The following is a 20,587-nucleotide window of genomic DNA, read 5'->3' as shown; positions in this document are numbered from 1 at the left end:
AAAAAAAAAAAAAAAAAAAAAAAAAAAAAGAAAAAGAAAAGGAAAGAAAGAAAGAAAGAAAGAAAGAAAGAAAGAAAGAAAGAAAAAGCTGCTATACGCCCCTGTGTGCTTATAGCAACACAGGAATTCCGGATTGGGGAAGAATTGGAGATGTGGAAGGGAGTGAGTCAAAGGACTCACCTCATCCCCAGGATGCGCTCTGCCCCTACAGATGGATCGGGATATGAGCTCTCTGCGTTTCTGCAGACATGCCTTTACTCTGCCAGCATGGACTCTGACCCTCTGGAACTGTGAGCCCGATTAAGCACTTTTATACGTTGCCTTGGTCGTAATGTTTTGTCACAGCAATGGAAATGTAACTAATACAGAAGACAAACAGCTGGGCTGGGATATTGGCCAGGCTTCTTGGGCATAGGTTCATGTGCCTGCTGTGGCCAGCGATTGCTGGGCTCTTGGGGGTCCCACTTGGGATTTAATAAGGACATACAGGGAAGCATTTGTATCCTGTAAGGCTGCTGGCCTGTTTGCTGGGCAGTCTCTCAGCTAGCCCATCTGACCTAACCCGCCTACCCGCCTTCTCCGCCACTCTCTCCACCTGGCCCTTACTCTGCCCTCCCTCCCTGCCTGCCCCGCTCTCCTCTGCTTCAGGGCCAGCTCTTTATTATGCAGAAAGCCAACCTGAACCAATCAGCAGCAGCACAGCACCTGCCCAGCTCTGTTGTACCTTTTGGCATAAGGATGATGTGACCTCTCCCACAGCTGCTTGCTTTCTTTTAGGGCATGTGAGGAAGCCGGAGACATTTATATATCTTGCCAGCCTGGCTTCTCCAGCACAGCAGTTAACAATTGAAAACACAGGGACTCAACTTGATAACCCACACTTATATTGTATCAACTGACTACCAACAGCTAGCCGTTAGGGACCACCCTCCCTGACCAGCACTGGCCTGCTTGAGGATTGCCCATATAGCAAAAAAGGGCTGCTGGGGGGGGGGTGTTTGGGGACCCACCTTTAAGGTTCTGGTGTATAGCCACTGTGGCTTCTCTGGGTGACAGCGACAGGTCCTGCTCTGGCCATGGGAATCCTGGCAGCCTACTGGAAACCCAGCTTCCCAGGGGGAGCAGTTTCTGACTGAGGCCCCCTGGCCTGGACAGTTTCCTCTTGGGCTTGGGTTCTGTGTGGACACTGCTCTGCACTGCCTCTGGCCTCTGAGAGCTATGGCTCATTCATCCCAGCTTCCCTCTGCAGTCTCCTGCTTAACCACATAAAACACTGATCTTAGTTCTAGTGGTGTATATGTAGATGTTTGTGCATGCAGGGGTCTTGAAGAAGGCGTTAGGTCTCCTGAAGCTGGAATTACATGCAGTTGTGAACCACTCAGTGTGGGGTTGGGAATCTTTACAAGAGCAGTGCTTTCTCTTAGCCTTAACCAGTGAGCCACCTCTCCAGCCTGTGCATTTTGTCACCTGCCTCTTCCTTTCCCCCTCTTTTTTGGTCCTAGTCTTCCAAGGGACATGAGTCTGTTCCTCTTTTCTGGGTTCTCTAGCCCCACCAGTGAGGCTTCAGCTCACACTGCCTACTGTGGGACCTTAGTGCTGGGTTAAGTGTGACACTGGGTCGCTCCACAGCACTGGACACTGCTTACCACTCTTGGCATGTGTCCTCTGTCCTGGGCTTCCCCTGCACAGTGTGTTTGCAGCAGCTCCTTAGGTACATCTTCCTGTGTTGCATGCTGTGGGGACACTGGCTACCCACGTGAGGTTCACACTTGGACCCATAGGCATCCAAAGACAGGGAATCAGGCCATAAAGTGCTGTGGAGAAGAGGAAAGCAAGGGTCAGGGTCACCATAGTGTACTTCTGTCAGAGAAGTGACATCTGGGCAAGAGATTAGTGTAGCCATGTTGACATGTGGACTGTTTGCCACCCTGTGCTTGCCCAAGCTAGTTTCTCCATGTTTCATTAGCATCTGGGACAGGGTCTATGGGACCCAGTAGTGTTTGATTGAATAAATGAGTGGACAGTATACCATGGAGCAAGTGAGTAGCGTCGTAAATGAGAGAAATCGAGCGGGCCAGGCAGCAGGAGCCTAGACTTCCTTATTGGGTAGCTGCCCAGCCCTTTGGGGAGGAAAGGTGAGCTTGGACACCACTATGTTAATGTTAGATGCCTCCTGTTCATACCTCATCCCTGTACCTTGGTTTTAGTTGGCATATTATCTGCCTTACTTGGAAAGGGGTGGATACATGAGAGAACAAAAGATAGAATCTCTGTGCTTGCAGTGCTCCTGGTTTAGTATAGCTGGGCCATCACCTAACCTTAAGAGACAGGTTTAATGGGCCCTTGAGATGCACTCTGTTCTCATCCTTCTAGGGATTGGTGGTCCTTGGGTACAGGGCCACTCCAGACACAGTCAGTCTGGTGCTCTTCCCGGTCATCTTTAGTTTCCAGGCCTGCTGCGTGCATACATCCCATCCCAGTCCCCCCAGGGCCCTGGGAATAAGGGAAATCGAGCCAGCTCAGGAGAGGGGACAGGCAAAGCATTTGTGAAAGGACTATATCTTCCTTCCAGGGTTTGAGCCCCTACATGCCAGTTGTGCAGTCTGCCTCTCCAGTGCTGCTGACCCCAGCCTGTGACAGTAGAAGGCGGGTACTCAAACCTGGGTACTGGTAGCTTCAGTGAGGATTGAGAGGTGTAGGATTGTGGGTCAGCCTAAGCCTAGACCCACAATAGCTGCCCCTTTTCTAGTGTTGTTCTTTGATTAGGTTCAGCTGTGACATTTCCCATTTTTCTGCCAGGGAAAAAGACCTGCTGGAGGGTCTGCAGCACCCATCAACGGCAATTCTCCACCTACCTACAGTTTCCCCAGCCTTGCCAATCACCACAGATGACTGCACATTCACAGTTAATTTGTCTTAGACCAGTGTTTCAGCCTCCGAGTGCTGCAGCTCTTTAGTACATTACCTTTAGTACATTTAGTCAGTGGTGACCCCCAACCATAAAGTTAGTCCATTGCTACTTCAGGACTGCATTTTGCCAGTTAAGAATTATGATGTGGACTACCCTTGGCCATTTCTGGAGCAGGTTAACGGACTTCTGTTTACCCTAAGTTGTGATCAAATACCCTTCAGTAGGACACATTACACCTTCACTGGGAACAGAAAGATCACAGAAAGTTCCTAACAGCCAGAGGTCTGGAAGAAGCAACACCTTCCTTCCAGGCATGCTCTGTGCAGTCATGAATCTGCACCACCTCTGGTTACCTGTACAAGAAGTACACACGATGAAGCCAGCCTCCATTCCAGAATGGAAGCAGGGGTGCTCCCAGCCCAGGTCCTAGACAAGTTATGGACAGTCGTCGTCGGGGGCTCCTGGGGGGAGGGAGAGTTGCTTTGTCTTGAGGGTGGGTCAGCCATCTCCAATGAATGGCCCCACACTCAAGAATTTATGGGCAACACAAACTGGGTCAAATCGTTTGAGGAGGGCGGGCTAGTCAGAAACTTGGAAGAGGGTAGGGATGGATCTGGGATGAGTTAGGGGAGATGTGGGTGTGACCAGGACACAGTGTATGTATGCAGTGGTAAGCTCATTTAAAGAAGAAAAAGAAACATGGCAGCACTGTCTGGTGAGCGGCCCTGACCCACAGGTTGTGAAGCTCTGGCTTAGGAGGTGCTTTTCCCGTTCTCACCAAATCCCAGTGGTTAGAGGTCAGTGTGGTACCTCTGCCAGCTCAGCAGGGCCAGCCTGTCCATGGGCAAGGTGACAGCATGGTGTGTGCCAGGCTTTAGAGACTGTTGGGACTGTCCCAGCCTCCTCTCATCCCTGGGGTCTTACAGCTCACCTGTGGCTTCCATGACTTTCCCAGGCTTTTGCTTCCCCGGGGAAAAGAGTCTCAACAGGCTGCAGGGCTGTGAGTGGACAGTGCTATTTCACAGTCGTTCTGCTAGGTCATGAGACCTCTCCCTGCCTGTGTGTGAGTGCTCATCTGCACGTCACTGGAAAGTTCTAGTGTAGTCTTCTTTGGCCACCAGGAATGATCCAAAACAAACGTAAGAGCATTCAGGAACCGAGTCTGCCATAGGAGGGTGAACGCCTCATGCTTCAGTGGGAAGGACCTGCCTCTGCCCCCACAGCCTCGGACCAAGGCTTTCATGGATCGTTTGTACTGCCTTTTCTTACCAGATTTGCAGTTTTAAAAATAGCAGTGCTGAGTGACTCCTTTCTCGGGCGAGTCTGCCTAGCGAGGCAGGGTAGTGCACTTTGTGGAGTGGCGATTGATTAGCTGTCATTGCCCAGCTTTGGGGAGCCTGGCGAGTCACTGTCCTGCTTGGGTGGAGCTCCTTGCTTCAGCCTTTCAGGAAGGGTGGTGGCTTGACGCTGCTGAAAGACCACATTATACAGATGAGGGACCAAGCAGGAGGAACACCTGCAAGGAGGTACCTAGGGCTGCCCCAGTGATTGAGACCACATCCTCCCACCAGGGCCACGGCTTACTCATGACCAGGAACCTACCTCTAAAATTGCCCTCTTGTGCAGGAAACCCTTCCCCCTGGAAGTCTTGAGTGGCCAGTGTCTTCTAGGCACTGGCAGAATCTGATCTGTGCTTCCATGGCAACAGCTGGCTGGACCCAGTTCTTGCCTCTGTATCTGTCATTCTCAGCACTTCCCATCGCCCTAGTACTGGCCCACCTGAGCAGTCTCCCAAAGCTCAGGCCATATCCTTTGAGAGCTTAGTGCTAGTGTGTCTGTCCCAGGCTGAGCCACAGAAGGGGTTGTCAGGGAGTTCTGGGTAGGGCATGGTGTTCATTATTTTAAGCCACCTTGTTTTAACACCTTGACCTACAGGTCAGTCTGTTAAAAACAAATGTCCCAGTGGAGTATGATAGCACAACCCTGTGATCACAGCACTCAGGAGCCTGAGGTAGGAGGACCATGAATCAAGGTCAGGTGTCTCTGGGCTGTGTGGTGAGACCTGAAGAAAGAAACAAGAAGGGAATGGATTCCTGATTTGTATGTCAGTGGTGGAGTGCGGCACCCATGATGCTCCGGGTTTGGTCTCCAGGCCTTGGGGGTGGGGTTGAGGGACTACGTGAACATTGCTGTCTTCATCCACATATTCATTCGGTAGGTTTGAAGTGAAAAAATTAGAACTCTAGTTTAATTAGATGTTTTTTCTTTCTTGTTTCTGTCAGTTTTCTTTTTTTCTTTTCTGAAACAGGGTCTCGCTGTGTAGCCTTAGCTGGCTAGGAACTTTATATATGTAGACCAGGATGACCTCAACCTCTGGCTCTGCCTCCCAAGTGCTGGGATTGAAGGCATGTGCCACTATATATACTACATGTGTATTGGTGGCTTGCACCATGTGTATGTCTGGTAGAGGCTAGAAGAAGGTGTTGGATCCAGTGGGGCTGGAGTTACAGACTGATGTCAGTTACCATATGGTTGCTGGGAACTAAACCCTGGAACTCTGGAAGAGCAGCCAGTGGTCCTAACCACTGAGCCATCTCCTGCCCCAGAACGATCTTTAAAGCACTTACTGGGATTCTGATTAGCAGCCACCCTAAACAGCCCCTTCCCCCCAGAGCTCCTTTGGCCACCTCTGGTTTTCACTGCTCCATGACCTCTCTGATGCCAGTCAGAATTTGAAGGGGTCCCTTGTCTGTTTCCACCAGCTAGTTGCCCTTCAAAAGCAGCGCGACAGCATGTAGCCAGCTATGCGCCATCTTGTGGTTGCTTAATGTAAAATGCAGCATCTTGAAACCGGCCGGCGCTCTCAGGACCTGTATCTTCTGTCAGGGATATGATGCGCTCATGAGATCAGAGATTCCTCTAAAGGTGTGCACTCCCAGGGAAAGGAAGCTTTGTGTGTAATTGTGCAGGAAGCATCATCTTTTGTCCTGGTCTTGGTGCCCTCGTACCAAGGGTCTGTGTTGTCCTGGGCTGGACCTGACTCCGAGGCTTACTTCATTGAGGCTCAGCCCAGCCCTGCACCTCCTATCTCTGAGTGGGACCAGACCTCCCCTTGCCGTGCCCAGCTGCAAAGCCCTACTTGTTCTCTTCCCTCCAGCTACTGCCGGGCCTGAGATAGCACCTGTTTCCTGTCCTGGGCTTGAGTGTTGCTGTTTCTTCCTGTAGCCAAGAGCTCTTTGTAATACTGTTGAGGGGTCTTAGCAGTAGCCTCTGAAGACAGACACACATCCACACATTCTGATGTGCTCAGACTCAGCCTCTAGCCATAAGCCATCACTAGGATTGGAACATCCCAGCACATAAAAGGAGGTAGGTAGAGAATGTTGACCACATAAGCTAGAAGGTTATTAATACTACACAATTCATTATGGTGTTTACTCATGACTCTCCCTGATAGACTTAAAATCCTTCCAATTTAATAATGCACTGAAGTCATGATACAACCTTGTTAATTTCTGCATCTCATTCCAGCCTTGGCGTTTTCACGAGCATTTGGCTTCTCTAGCTGAGCTATTCGCTCCTCAAAAGCCTGCCGTGGTGCTCTGGGCCCCGAGGGCCATGCTGACTTGCTTTGGGATTCTGTAGGATGTACTCCTCAAACAGACTACTCATGTGGTAAAGCAAAAGCATGCCTGTGGCAAGAAGAGGTGCCAGGCAGGTGGCCCCCAGGGCGCCTGAAGACTGTGGAACATAAGCTCTGGGGTTGCACCTGCAAGAGTGCATCCAGCCCAGGGCTGTCCTGTCCACAGGGAGACTTCTGGTTTCTAGGATGTGTGCTGGTACCCACTCGGGAGTGGCAGTGCTGTGTCCTCAGCAAAACCCGGTTCTTGTGTGCTCCCCATGCCTGGAGTCCCACTTTGCCCTGTTATTTTGCCTCCTGTGGTTTTGTCTAACTCTCCCTGAGAAATAGACAGATCTTGCTCCCAGGTATCCTGAGCACTTTTGGTGCTATTGTTCTGCTCCTATCCTGAGGTACTTACTGCTGCCATGTTCTAGAAGAAGTGGAGGTGCAAAGATGGGTGTTTGAAGCCTTTGAAGCCTTTGACTTAGTGATTCACCTAAGTAGTGATGTCACCCCTCAGAACCCATTTTGGTTAGCTCTGGTGTGTGCTCACCAGTTGTTACCTTGGGATGCCAGCATGCCCTGGCGCTTTCTTCTTATTGGCCTGGAAATAGCAAGTGTGTTTGTACAGCCAGTGATGCTGCTGTGGGCCGCGGTAGGTGGGTTCTTCCACAAAGGGTTGCCTGGAACCAGCTCTGCTCACTGACTCAGCCTGGCCTTCTAGTTCCCTCTCCTCCTGGGGAACATAGCTGCAAGGGATGCAGTCTCAGCTAGTTCTGTAACGTTTCCCTCTCTTTTTCTTTTCTGTTTTGTTTTTTAGACACAGTCTCTCTGTATTGCAGCATGCCCTAACCCCCAACTCCTAATCTCTTGTCCCCAACTCCTGAGTGCTGAGATGACAGCTGCACACCACCATCCCTGGCTGCTTTCTGATCTTGCATGCTAGCCTGGCATAGTGTCCCCTTCAGGAAGTGGCTGGAGTCCTGGCCTGTCTCTATGTGGCCTGTCAGTTTGGAGCAGAGGAACAAAAACAGGGTCCACTGCAAACTGTCTCTGTGTCTCCACTCATTCCTCTTCCAGGGATGCAGTGAGGGCAGTTTATCTTTGAACACTTATCAAGCTTCAGTGGGTGAAGCTTGGCTGGTGCTGGGTGCTCCTGTTCCCACATAAATGAAAGACCTGGTCGTGGATACACCACTGCCCCTGGGAAATACGGAGATTTATTGCTCTGAGATTGAAACCTGGCCACACCTCCCGTCTTGGCCTTCACTGGTGTGGCTGGTAGCTCCTGCTCTCCAGACATATATACTTAGGCCCATTAAAGCCTTTCCTGTGGGGACTGGAGAGCTGGCTCTTGCAGAGGACCCAAGTTTTGTTCCCAGTGTTGATGTCAGGTGGCTTACAGTTGCCTGTAACTATAGCTCCAGGGACTCTGGACACTGCACTCATGTGCACATGCCCACACACAGATGTACTAGATGCACAGAATTAGAAATAAAAATGTTTAAATAACTCTCCCTGTGGCCTTCTGGCAGCTCCTCCTTGGGTGAGGAGCCTGTTACCTGCAACTGTCTTTTTAGCTTCCTTCTGTTTTCAGACACTTAGTCGTGGAAGTTTTTTATACAGGAATTTTCTAGTGCATCTGATTGACCATGGCCAATTTAATGAATGGGCTTCTAGACTGGAAGCAGGACAACTCAGGTTCAAGAGCAGGCCAGGGAGGCATTTCGAGGAGGTGGCCTTGTTAGCAGATGGGCCTCTAGACCAAACCAGTTGATGACAGTGCCTGCTCACTCTACAGCAGCGCCTTCTCCCAGAACTGCAGCCCTTCCCTCTGCCCCTGCCTCATGGCTGTACAGTTGTGTGTGGAGGCCAGAGGCCAGGATCGGTTTCCTCTTGCCATTCTCCAGTTTGTTTGTTATTATTTTATGTGTATGGTTGTTTTGCCTATGTACATATGTGTGCACCACTTACATATAATGCCTAGCCCAGGAAGCCAAAGATGATATTGGATGCCCTGGAGCTGGAGTTACCAATGGTTGTGAGCTGCCGTGTGAGTGCTGGGGAGTCCCAATAATTGTATAAAAAGTAAATTGTTTAAAAGGCTAAAGTGGCTGAGCTGGTGAGAGTGATGGCTGCCCCTCGAGCACCTGAATTTGGTTCCCAGCACCCATGTCAGGGAGTTCACAACTGTTTCTAACTCCACTTTCAAGTGATTGACCACTCTTCTGACCTCCAGGGTACTGCACACGTGTGTGCACAGATACACAGAGAAGAAGGGTACTGCACACGTGTGTGCACAGATACACAGAAAAGAAGGGAGGGAGGGCGAGCGTGTGGCACATAGCTTTAATTCCAGCTCTCAAGAGGCAGGGTCGGCCTAGTCTAAATAGTGAGTTGCAGGCCAGCCAGAGCTATACAGTAGACCCTCTCAAGCGGGGGGTGGGTGTGGAGGGGGGTACAGTAGAGGTAGTGGAGATGACCTTTGACCCATCTTGTTTCTAGATGTCCTAAGCAGCCAGGAGTTCCTCGGCCTAGACACTGTTGATAATGCTGTCCAGTCATTGTGACGGGAGCTGTCCTGTGTCTCTAGGGAGGGGAGAGGACAAAGTGGCTCTAGCTAAAAACCACAGAGCCACTGCCTTCCCTTCCTAGGCAGGTGACCCAAGTGTGTTGCCTTGGCTCAGGCCCCACAGGTCCTCCTTTGCTCAGGGTTCCTCTCCTAAGGCCTGAGTAACTTCTCTGTCCTGCCAGCCTCCAGACAGTGCCAGCATCTAGAAGGCTGGCGTTATCTAGGAAGATCACTGCCTTATTCAGCCAGGTACATGGTCAGAGTGGCCCCTTTAGAACCCCGGGTTGCGTTGTTTATAGCTATGAACACAGCCTGGCCTGCGTCTGCTGTGCTTCCCTCGCTGCCCTAGAGCTGGGGCCGGAGTCAGGCAGAGCAGAGGCTAGTGTTGTCTGAGCTTAGACGCCATCAGTGTTGTCCGGCTCTGGGTTGTTTTCAGCGGAGGCAACAGAGACTGCCTCTTGCCCTGTTCCATGCCATTACATGACCAGTGTCTATTTCACGTAGCCCATGACTTCCCCCAGGCTATTTTGGAATAGCTTCTTTCCTGCTATTCCAAAACTTCGGTTCGCCGATGCTTTCCAGGAAATGCTAGCCTGTCACACCTAAGCCAGTACCTTTTCTAATTTTTCTCTTTTTCTTTTCTCTTCTTTTTTTTTTTTTTTTTTTTTTTTTTTTCTTGCTTTTTAATTTTTAATGATAGAAACAAAAATATACCTAAAAGCATAGCTTGTGGAAAAATCATTTGTTCTCTCCTGTCTTGTATTGTTCCTCCAACTGACCTTGGCCTCCCCAGCCTTGCGTTTCAGAGCTGAGTCTCTAAAGACATCCTTCTTGACAACAGTTCCCTCTGAGAGGATATCCAGAGCACCCGTCGGCGTGAGGTGGTTCTAGTTATAAACGCTCATAAAGAACTTGATCTTGGAGGTTTTGGCAATCTTCTTTTTGCCTCCATTTCACACGTCCTGTACGAGCTTGTTCTGATCAGGCTGTCCATGTGGATCCTCCCCACCTCCCCTGGCAGTACCTGGACCTGACAGAGGCCAACGGGGTGTGTGCAGACGCAGCTCAAGGCTCTCGTCAAGGCCTCTCTACTCCTTGAATTTCCCTCCATGTGCAGCTTCTGCTTTCTGCGATGACTTAGGCCCCGTAATTGGTGGTGGTATGACATCTAAGCTAAGAAGACAGTTGAGGTGAAGCTGAGGGTGGGGCAGGCACAAAGGGTCTTCACATTAGAAAAGGGGGCTGGCCTCTCCACGTTCCTTTCAGTGCCTTGAAGCTAGCCTTTCGGGACCTCAGCCTGTGTCCCTGTGGACGGGGAGTCAAGCAAGTATGGATGGTTGTAGTGGCTGTATGTGACTGCCTGCCTGCCTGCCTGCCTGCCTGCGTGCGTGCGTACATGCGCACGCCAATGCTTTCTTTGTGGCTTCAATCCTGTCATGGGTCTCAGAGTTGGCTGCTGAGATACCATGTGTACTTGGAAGCAGCAGGCTGACACCAGTCACAGTGTTGTCTGTGGAACAGGTCCTGGGTCCCTGCAGCAGTTTATGCTTCCTGCTTGGCGGTGTGCTTCAGTGCTCCCTGTTAGGTCACAGCTTACCTAGAGCTTGTGTGAGTTGTCCTTAGTGAAGCTTCAGTGACCTTGTACTTGCTTTTCAGCACTTCTGTCCTGCTCCTCTGCCAGTCACCTTTCACAGCAGAGAGCAGAGGACAGAAGGTTGCTGAGAGATGGGTAGAATTGGAGAGAGCTCTCCCTGGTGTGTGCCTGTCTGTCTTTGAGCAGGGGAGGGAGATGCAGCAACCACTTACAGGTTGTCCAAGAATGACAGAACAATCCCGATTTGGAGATACAAGAACAGAGAAGACAAACCAGCCTAGCAGAGAAGCAGCTCTGTCTGGGCCACAGAGGCCGCCCAGCAGCAAGAGGTGGCAGTTCTGGGGGTTCAGTTGGGTCAGGACAGGGTCTGCACTGCCACAGATAAGGAGCAGGATGCAGCTGGGCAGGCAGGATAGCCAGATTAGAAGGGTTGTGTCTAGTGACAGCTGGCTTCAGTGCCATGCCAGTCCTCCAACCACTCCTGAGCACCCACAAGCCAAGGTCAGAGGGAGGACCCTCAGAGAAGGATTTGACTCATCAAGATGTTGGTTTTTGTAGGATGAGCTAACCTTGTGTGGTGTGACTATGCTTCCCAGTGCACAAGACTATCTCCAGTGTGTATGCTGGGGGGGAGGGGGGTACAGATAAAATCATCCTTTGTCTGCCTTTGGTGGGATGTACCTGGGTGGAATGCGTTCTGCCTCAGATGTCTGTTTCCAAGCCTCTCATTCATGTTTTCTTCACAGCTGAAACTGGAGGACCGCTCTGTGGTGCCCCGGGATGTGGTTCGACACATGCGCTCAACTGTGAGTCCCTCATCCCCATCCCGCCCTGGCTCTTGAGCCTGTGTGCTCCCACTCTTATTTGGAAGAGATCTGCTTGGTTGGAGGAGTGTCTTGGTGGGGTCTCCTATGGCAACCTGTGGGATGTTTCCTTCCTCCTCTAGGACAGCCAGTGTGGCACGGTGATAGATGTCAACATTGACTGTGCCGTCAAGCTCATCGGCACCAACTGCATCATCTACCCTGTCAACAGCAAGGACCTCCAGCACATCTGGGTGAGTGGCTGTGTGGCCTCTGTGCTGCTGCTGCTGCTGCTGCTCCTGCCAAGTGTAGTCTTAATGGGTCAGATGGCTCGGTGCTTGGTCACTGTGGCCAGCCTGCTCCAGGCAGGCTCCGTGTTGCCCTTGCCTATGCGCTACTAGACAGGAGGTCAGAGTGTGCTCTGCCTCAGGCATCAGGACAGATCATGACAAATGTGGTCACTTTACTTGTTTCTCACCGACCACAGACACGGACGTACATTTGTTTGGTTGTTGTATGTGGGTATTTTGCAGGAATATAGTCTGTGTGTACTACTTGCATGTCTGACACCAGAAGTGGGAGTTGGATACCTTGGAACTGAAATAAGAGAGTTGTGAGCCTCTGTGTGGGTGCTGGGAATGGACCCAGGTCCTCAGCAAGAGCAGACAGTACTGTTAACTGCCGAGTCTCTATCTCCATCCAACACTTCTCTCAAGAAGGCTGGAGAGATGGTCCTACGGCAAGACTACTTACTACTCTTGCTAAAGACACAGATTCCGAGGACCCAGCTCTGTCCTTGACTTCTGAGAACACCAGGCACACACATGGCTCACATACACACATGCAGCAAAGTACTCATACACATAAAAGTAACAGCAAAACAGTGTTCTTTTTAATAATAATTTCTTTTGTAAAGGACTTTAAACTTACCCAGAAGTGCTAAGTCTATGTGCCCACTCTCCAGTGTGTGCAGCTGCTGACCTCCCACTGACCCTGGTCATCTTCATCTCCTGAACCATCTGAAAGCAGCCCCCAGCACTACTGCTCACTACTACATTTTGTGCTTTCCAAAATTTGGATATAGCCCGTAGACGGGGGAGTAGTGGTAACCATACTGCCTGAGCCTCAGACTGCTCGGCTGTCCTTTCCCTCTGGCCCTGAGCCCATCCACCTGGCATTTACCTGTCAGTTCTTTTTCTTTCCCATCTGGGATGTTCTTGTACACCCTGGACAGTGGTGCTGCAAAAGCTTATGCATGATGATGTCTCCTGGACAGACTCACTCCCAGGATGCCTCTGTGCTGTGCAGCTAGCTCTGTCTGGGCTTTTTTTATGTCCAGTGCTACTCTGCCGCTGGAGATGCTCACTCTGCGCACAGGTCATGTTGGTCTTCACAGCCCTCACCACTGTAAAATCATCCTTTACCCTCAGTAAGCAATTATATCCCACACATCACAAGCTTCCGTGTCAGACCTGCAAGCCTGACAATGTTCTTGGGAACATTGCCATGTAAACAGTCGCAGGTGGGGTCTTCCTCAAGTCACTGCCCCCGCATTTCTATTGGTTGGCATTCTTGTGTGTGCCTACAGAGCTGTGCCTACTGCCCTGTTTCTTTGCTTATTCGTTTTTCTATGAGGTGCACTTGAGAGTTGTGTTTAATTCGGCAGCTCAGTCCTCTCGTTAGTCAGTCCTCACATCCCATTTTGCTTCAGTTGTCCCAGTGAGGAAGGTCCTTTGGGATGGCTTCCGTTTGCCGAACACTTCAACAGTGAGAACACTGCGCTCAGTGTTCCCAGTGGATCACCCTTGATTCATGCTCTTTACCTATCCACAAAGCCCACCCCCACCCATGCCAACCTCCTAGTGCTGTCCTCTGCCGCTGGGACACTCCCACCCACGAGGCAGCCATAGGCTGCTGCTGCCTGCTTGGTGGAAAGGGACTTGGGATGCAGTGCAAATACAAATACCTTTTACATCCTAATGGGGCGAAGAAGACCCCAGGCTCCATGGTGTCTGCCCTTGCTCACTGCTCTGTGTCCTTGATCTGCAGCCCTTCATGTATGGAGACTATATCGCCTATGACTGCTGGCTGGGGAAGGTCTATGACTTGAAGAACCAGATCATCCTCAAGTTGTCTAATGGTGCCAGGTAGGTGTCAGCTTAGGGACAGCTGCCTGCTCTACAGTCCAGGAGAGTTGTTCCAGGTCTGGGAGGTCGGGTGTGGTCCAGGACAGTAATGGTGATGCTGGCATTCAGCTTCTGGAGCTCAGTGCTCTTGTCTCTGCTGCTACAGCTCAGGAGTCTCTGAGGGCCAGTGCTCTGTTGTGCATGTCTTAATAATGGCAGGCACTTAGGTTGAGCTGGGGCTCCTGTCCTGTGGCAGAGGCTGAGCTGTAGGAGCAAGGTGAATGGTGTGTGTGTTTTAGTGTTGGTGTTTGGTGCTGACTGAGCCCTGGTGGAGACCAAGCCTCTGCCTACTGTTTCAGGTGCTCCATGAACACAGAAGATGGTGCCAAGCTCTACGATGTCTGCCCTCACGTCAGCGACTCGGTACATATCTCTGCCAGAGGGAGTCACCCCTGTCTGTTCCCCAGCTTCTTAGGCATGAGGACTGTTGGAGGCTAGGCAAGACTGTGAGCCAAAGGGAAGAGGGCACCTGAGTAGCTTGAGGCTTGGGCGGGGCCGTTGAACCAACACTGAAGGTCATAGTATCAAGCAGGATTTTTGTTTGTTTGTTTGTTTGTTTGTTTTTTATTTTAATTAATTAATTTATTTATTTATTGGTTTTTGGTTTTTCGAGACAGGGTTTCTCTGTATGGCCCTGGCTGTCCTGGAACTCACTTTGTAGACCAGGCTGCCCTTGAACTCAGAAATCCGCCTGCCTCTGCCTCCCGAGTGCTGGGACTAAAGGTGTGGCCACCACGCCTGGCCAGCGATAGCGAAGAGCTCTTAAAGGGCTGGTTTCCTAGCAACAGGGCGTCCTTGAAAGCATCAGGTCCACCTGGTGAGTCACCAGAGCCGACTTGTGCCCTTTCCTCCGCTCTCACACCCTGCAGGGTCTCTTCTTTGATGACTCCTATGGCTTCTACCCAGGCCAAGTCCTTATTGGCCCAGCCAAGATCTTCTCCAGTGTCCAGTGGCTCTCGGGGGTCAAGCCTGTACTCAGCACCAAGAGCAAGTTCCGTGTGGTGGTGGAGGAGGTGAGCACATTACTGGGGTGAGGGCCGATGGGCGCCTGCTGCCTCCCCAGTGCCCAGACCCCGGGGACCCGGGTGAGATCTGAGCATTGGAGCAGCCTAGGCTCTAGTCATGGCTTGGCTAACTGGCACTGATCCCTCCACCTGCCCTGCTATCTGTCCATCCATGTGATGAATGGATGGTTGGCTGACTGATTTGTGTTAGGATAGGCTCTGGGCAGCTATTTGAAGGACGTATCCACTGTCCTCAGGTGCAGGTTGTAGAATTGAAAGTCACGTGGATTACCAAGAGCTTCTGCCCCGGCGGCACGGACAGTGTTAGCCCCCCACCTTCCATCATCACTCAGGAAAACCTAGGCAGGTGAGTGAGCGTGCCCCCACCCCAGAAACCCAGCACTCACCCCTAGCATGTATTGGTCTGCCTATAAATGACCAGGCATCCCACGGAGCTCTCAGAAGTGCTGCCAAGCTCCCGGTTTTTCTCTTCAGGGTGAAGCGTCTCGGATGCTTTGACCATGCTCAGCGGCAGCTTGGGGAACGCTGTCTGTATGTCTTCCCAGCCAAGGTAGAGCCGGCCAAGATTGCCTGGGAATGTCCAGAAAAAAACTGCGCCCAGGGGGAGGGCTCTATGGCCAAGAAGGTATGTCCTTGAGGTGGGCGGGTGTGGGCACTCAGAGAACTGGCTGTGAGCCATTTCCACAGCCAGCAAGGTGGGTCTGGGCTTTAGGCCTTAGGGAACAGCCCTGAGGACCCTCGCTGGCCACTTAGGTGTGTATAGCTCTACTCCCCAAGACAATGTCTGGGGCCAGGATGGCCCCTGCCTGCCTCAGTCTACAGCTCCCTCCCCTTTGTTCTGCTCTTGTAGGTGAAGCGTCTGTTGAAGAAGCAAGTTGTGAGAATCATGTCCTGCACACCAGATACCCAGTGTCCTAGGGACCATTCCATGGAAGACCCAGACAAGAAAGGGGAAGCCAGAGCCGGAAGTGAAGTAGGGTCTGCCAGCCCGGAGGAGCAACCTGATGGGTCAGCGAGCCCCGTGGAGATGCAGGATGAGGGGTCGGAGGAGCTTCAGGAGACATGCGAGCCATTGCCCCCCTTCCTCTTGAAGGAGGGTGGAGATGATGGGCTACACTCGGCAGAGCAGGACGCAGATGATGAGGCGGCTGACGATACAGACGACACCAGCTCTGTGACCTCCTCCGCCAGCTCTACTACCTCCTCCCAGAGTGGCAGTGGCACTGGTCGTAAAAAGAGCATTCCCTTGTCCATCAAAAACTTGAAACGAAAACACAAGAGGAAGAAGAATAAGGTCACCCGTGACTTCAAGCCTGGAGACAGGTGAGTTCCTAGTGTGTTCCTTATCCTGCGGTGCACATGTAGACTCAGTAGCCGGAGCTCTGTGTGCCCTGTAGGGGCTTATGGTGCTCCCATCGCCAGATGATGGTGGCTAGGGTAGGCCTGGGTACGTGGGGGAAGATAGCAGCTAACCCTCCCTAGCCTGGCTTGCTGGGATCACGTTTGGGGCACCGTACAGGTGAGCTTTACACACACTAGACATTCACCCTGCCCGTGTGAGACTTGGTTAGGCCTAGAAGGTGGAAGGTCACCTGCTCTGTCTACAAGAAGCATATTTTTGTGGCCTGGCTCCTGGGCCTACACTTCACAGGGTGGCGGTGGAGGTTGTGACCACGATGACCTCAGCTGATGTGATGTGGCAAGATGGCTCTGTGGAATGCAACATCCGCTCCAACGACCTTTTCCCTGTGCACCACCTGGACAACAATGAGTTCTGCCCTGGGGACTTCGTGGTGGACAAGCGAGGTAGTGCTGCTTTCCGGGGGGAGGGTGGTGCATCGGACTTGGGGTCCAGCGGGTGCCTGTGTGGTTGAAGTGTGTTTGCAGGCAAGCACCCCAGAGCTCTTCAGTTAGTCACGGCCCTCCTGATTTCCCTAGTCCAGAGCTGCCCAGACCCTGCTGTCTATGGTGTGGTGCAGTCTGGGGATCATGTTGGCCGGACCTGCATGGTGAAGTGGTTCAAGCTGCGACCAAGTGGGGATGACGTGGAGGTGAGCATACCGCCCTGCTTCCTTTGGGTGGGCTCGGGCAGAAGGGGGGAAGCCTGGCTCATTCAGCCCTGCTTTTGCCACAGCTCATTGGCGAAGAGGAGGATGTGAGCGTCTATGACATTGCTGACCACCCTGACTTTCGCTTCCGCACAACTGACATTGTCATCCGCATTGGTAACACGGAGGATGGGGCTCTGCCCAAGGAGGATGAGGTAGGTGTGATGAGGTAGACTGCAGCTTCTGTCTGGGTGGTGGCTGCAGTCCCTCACACTGCCACCAGATGCCACCAGAAGCTCAGACTTGAAAGTCTTTGAATTCTGCATCTCAGGATGGCTGGCATGGCTGTGTGGACACTGGCAGTTAGGTTCCCTCAGGGGCTACCCTCCATTGCAGCTGAGAGCCCACACAGTCAAGTGCAGCAGAGCCTAGGCAGGCTTAGAGATGGAGCCTGAGCTAGAGCTGGAAGAAAAGCTGGAGGTGTTGAGAAAGGTCAAGACAGTCTGGACCCAAGGGGCAGAAACAAACTGGTGGCAGGGTACCCACCTGGGAAGAGTGCCAAGCCAGGGAGGCCAGAGCACTGCTTGTGGGGAGAGAATTGCTGCAGACTTGGGAAAAGACATTTAGTGTTTGCTACAGTCCAGGGGATGGGAGACGGCTGGGTGGAACCCACTAGAGCTTACATCCTTTGGAGTCTTGCCCCTGCACCCATCTCACCCCACGCCCTCTGCCCTTCAGCCCTCAGTGGGCCAGGTGGCCCGAGTGGATGTCAGCAGCAAAGTGGAAGTGGTGTGGGCTGACAACTCGAAAACCATCATCCTACCACAGGTGAGGCTCCAGGACCCAGACCACTGGCCACTTAGAAGCCCAGCCTCCTCTGTAGCTTTCCCACGTAAGCCCCAAGGACAGGGACAGCAGCTTTCTAAATCTCGTGGGTGTACGAGGTTCCCACAGTGTGCTAGGAAGTGCAGGGTGTTCCCTGCTGCTGTTTCTAGGACAGTTGTTGGCACATAAGGAAGGGAAGGAAAAGGCTGGCCGATTCTAGCCATCTCCAGCTGGCCCCCTTCTTCTGCCATACTTGAGCTGACCCTGTTGTCCAGCTCTGCTTTCCTGGTGCACACAGGGGCCGGGCCAGATGGAGAGTGGCTGATCTCTCCCCTCGGCAGCCATTCAGGGGGAAGCAGGCCACAGTGTGGCCAACTCTTGTGCCCCTACTTTGCCTTCCAGTAAGGTTACCTACTCATTCCTGGTGCAGGCCACACCAGTACCTGGCCTGAGTCCTGGTGGTAGGCGGGCTTTGCTGAGGTTCCTTGTGCCCCACACTCACTCCCGCTGCCCAGAGCCTGCGAGGAGGTAGCACAGGTGTTAACTTAGCTCTGTGTACTGCTTGGGGTGCAAGATGGGCAAAGGGTCTGTTGCAGAGAACGGGGAATCTTGTAGCAGAGACAGGATCTCAGATGAAAGGTTGAGAACAGGGAATGGGGTCACCCAGGCTTCGGTGAGCTGTAGACAGCAAAGAGGGGACACCAGAGCTCCCCAGTGTTAGAGTTGTGTCTGGACTTAACTCCTCTTCCCCTAGCACTTATACAACATCGAGTCTGAGATCGAGGAGTCCGACTACGACTCGGTGGAAGGCAGCTCCAGTGGGGCCTCCTCGGATGAGTGGGAGGACGACAGCGACAGCTGGGAGACTGACAACGGGCTCGTGGACGACGAGCACCCCAAGATAGAGGAGCTGGCCGCCATCCTGCCTGCCGAGCAGCCCGCTGCCCCCGAGGAGGACAAGGGCGTGGTCATCAGTGAGGAGGCGGCCACGGCTGCCATCCAGGGCGCTGTGGCCATGGCTGCCCCCGTGGCAGGGCTGATGGAAAAAGCTGGGAAGGACGGGCCTCCCAAGAGTTTCCGGGAGCTGAAGGAGGCCATCAAGATCCTGGAGAGCCTCAAGAACATGACTGTGGAGCAGCTGCTCACAGGCTCGCCCACCTCGCCCACTGTGGAGCCCGAGAAGCCAACCCGAGAGAAGAAGTTTTTGGACGATATCAAGAAGCTACAGGAGAACCTCAAGAAGACCCTGGACAATGTGGCCATTGCTGAGGAGGAGAAGATGGAGGCAGTACCCGACACAGAGCGCAAGGAGGAGAAACCTGAGGTGCAGTCACCAGTGAAAGCCGAGTGGCCCAGTGAGACACCTGTGCTCTGTCAGCAGTGTGGTGGCAGGCCTGGCGTCACCTTCACCAGCGCCAAGGGCGAGGTCTTCTCTGTGCTGGAGTTTGCACCCTGTGAGTCACCATGAGTGGTAGTGTTCTTGCCTGCCTCTGCCATCACCCTGTGTCCTGGGGGATTATAGTGCGCCACCCCGGGCTTCTCTCCCTGCTGACTGTCCTCTTCCCGCAGCAAACCACTCTTTCAAGAAGATTGAGTTCCAGCCCCCGGAAGCCAAGAAGTTCTTCAGCACAGTGCGGAAGGAGATGGCTCTACTGGCCACCTCGCTGCCTGATGGCATCATGGTCAAGACTTTTGAGGACAGAATGGCAAGTGGGCTGCTGGGAACTTGGGGAGGCGCCTGGGTACAGATGCCATGGGGCATGAGGGGTGGCAGTGTTACCTTGCTGTGATTCCAGACATGGTGGCTCAGGTAACTGAGGTATCAGAATAGAGCCCTGCAGCCACATGGACACCCTTCTGGGAGAAGCACTGTATCCATGTAGCTGTAGGAGATTGGAGCCTGCTAGGAGGAGGCTGCCTTTGGTATCCTTTATCCAGTCCCACAAACTCAAGGCCTTTGCTCCCTCCTAGTGGCTCCTTCCAAAGGACCTTTTCTGAATGTAGGCTGTCCTCCCTGTCACCACAGCACATGGTCCTCTGTGCAGCCTGTCATTACACACAGCTACCCTTCTCAGTCCGTGCCAGGAACGCACAGTGGTCTTGCTGGGACTACTGGTGGCAGTTGTCACGCCCAGCCTTGCTTAAGGACCCTAGGGACATCTGTTTCTCTTGGGTTTAGTGAAAATTCTTTTAGGAAGTCCCCAGCCTGGCACAGTTCAGCTGAGGGGGTAAGAGAAACACACAAAGCAGACTTTTCCCAGTCCTCAAGGCATCGTCCAGGGCACCTCAGACCCCATGCGAGGGTCCTTCTTTCTCTGCTATCCACTCTGCTCTGGTACCCTGGCGAGGGTTCACACATGCAAATACTTAAGAGACACACAATGCTGGATAGCATAGTTCTGCTGGCCTCTGCCAGTGTTTGCCTTCCAGCTCAGACCCTCAGTACCAGTGCCATCCCTCCAGCTGTGACTCTACACCCCCACCCCCACCCCGAAGCAAATGCTGCTTGGCTTAGATGTCTCCTTGGCTGTGGCTCTGGAGTGCTGCCCTCGGATCTGCGGATCTCGGCAGTGCTCTGGGAGGATGTCAGAGCAGACCGCAGACATGAGCCCTCCTCCTGTGACTCCTTCTAGGACCTCTTCTCTGCACTGATCAAGGGCCCCACTCGGACTCCCTATGAAGACGGCCTCTACCTATTTGACATCCAGCTTCCCAATATCTACCCTGCGGTGCCCCCCCACTTTTGCTACCTCTCCCAGTGCAGTGGCCGCCTGAACCCCAACCTGTATGACAATGGGAAAGTGTGTGTCAGCCTCCTAGGTACCTGGATTGGAAAGGTGAGTATGGGCCCCATTGCCCGGTAGAGCTGGTGTCCATTTGGGACAGACCTAAAGATTGTGTTTGTGTTTCAGGGGACAGAGAGGTGGACAAGCAAGTCTAGTCTTCTCCAGGTGCTCATCTCCATCCAAGGTAGGATGGGCTCTGGGCGCACTGACAGTCT

At 52.6% G+C, this 20,587-nt stretch overlaps 1 protein-coding gene across 2 annotated transcripts in view; it reads left to right on the top strand.

Moving 5' to 3' along the window:
* Ube2o (ubiquitin conjugating enzyme E2 O) overlaps nucleotides 1-20,587 on the top strand; it is a 56,480-nt gene that overhangs the window by 33,840 nt on the left and 2,053 nt on the right. Inside the window, exons 2-17 of one of the 2 annotated variants that reach the window (XM_021177641.1) lie at nucleotides 11,446-11,505; nucleotides 11,646-11,756; nucleotides 13,552-13,649; nucleotides 13,988-14,051; nucleotides 14,558-14,701; nucleotides 14,950-15,059; nucleotides 15,188-15,338; nucleotides 15,564-16,036; nucleotides 16,365-16,519; nucleotides 16,652-16,764; nucleotides 16,848-16,976; nucleotides 17,500-17,589; nucleotides 18,341-19,040; nucleotides 19,156-19,292; nucleotides 20,220-20,423; nucleotides 20,499-20,556. In XM_021177641.1, the coding sequence (XP_021033300.1) occupies nucleotides 11,446-11,505; nucleotides 11,646-11,756; nucleotides 13,552-13,649; nucleotides 13,988-14,051; nucleotides 14,558-14,701; nucleotides 14,950-15,059; nucleotides 15,188-15,338; nucleotides 15,564-16,036; nucleotides 16,365-16,519; nucleotides 16,652-16,764; nucleotides 16,848-16,976; nucleotides 17,500-17,589; nucleotides 18,341-19,040; nucleotides 19,156-19,292; nucleotides 20,220-20,423; nucleotides 20,499-20,556 (2,797 nt within the window). The remainder of the gene's footprint in view (nucleotides 1-11,445; nucleotides 11,506-11,645; nucleotides 11,757-13,551; nucleotides 13,650-13,987; nucleotides 14,052-14,557; nucleotides 14,702-14,949; nucleotides 15,060-15,187; nucleotides 15,339-15,563; nucleotides 16,037-16,364; nucleotides 16,520-16,651; nucleotides 16,765-16,847; nucleotides 16,977-17,499; nucleotides 17,590-18,340; nucleotides 19,041-19,155; nucleotides 19,293-20,219; nucleotides 20,424-20,498; nucleotides 20,557-20,587) is intronic. The other variant, XM_029483952.1, reaches the window with a different exon arrangement.

The sequence above is a fragment of the Mus caroli genome, chromosome 11 (genome assembly GCF_900094665.2).
Source record: "Mus caroli chromosome 11, CAROLI_EIJ_v1.1, whole genome shotgun sequence".
NCBI classification, from domain to species: domain Eukaryota; kingdom Metazoa; phylum Chordata; class Mammalia; order Rodentia; family Muridae; genus Mus; species Mus caroli.
This window is presented reverse-complemented; position numbering and strand designations above follow the sequence as displayed.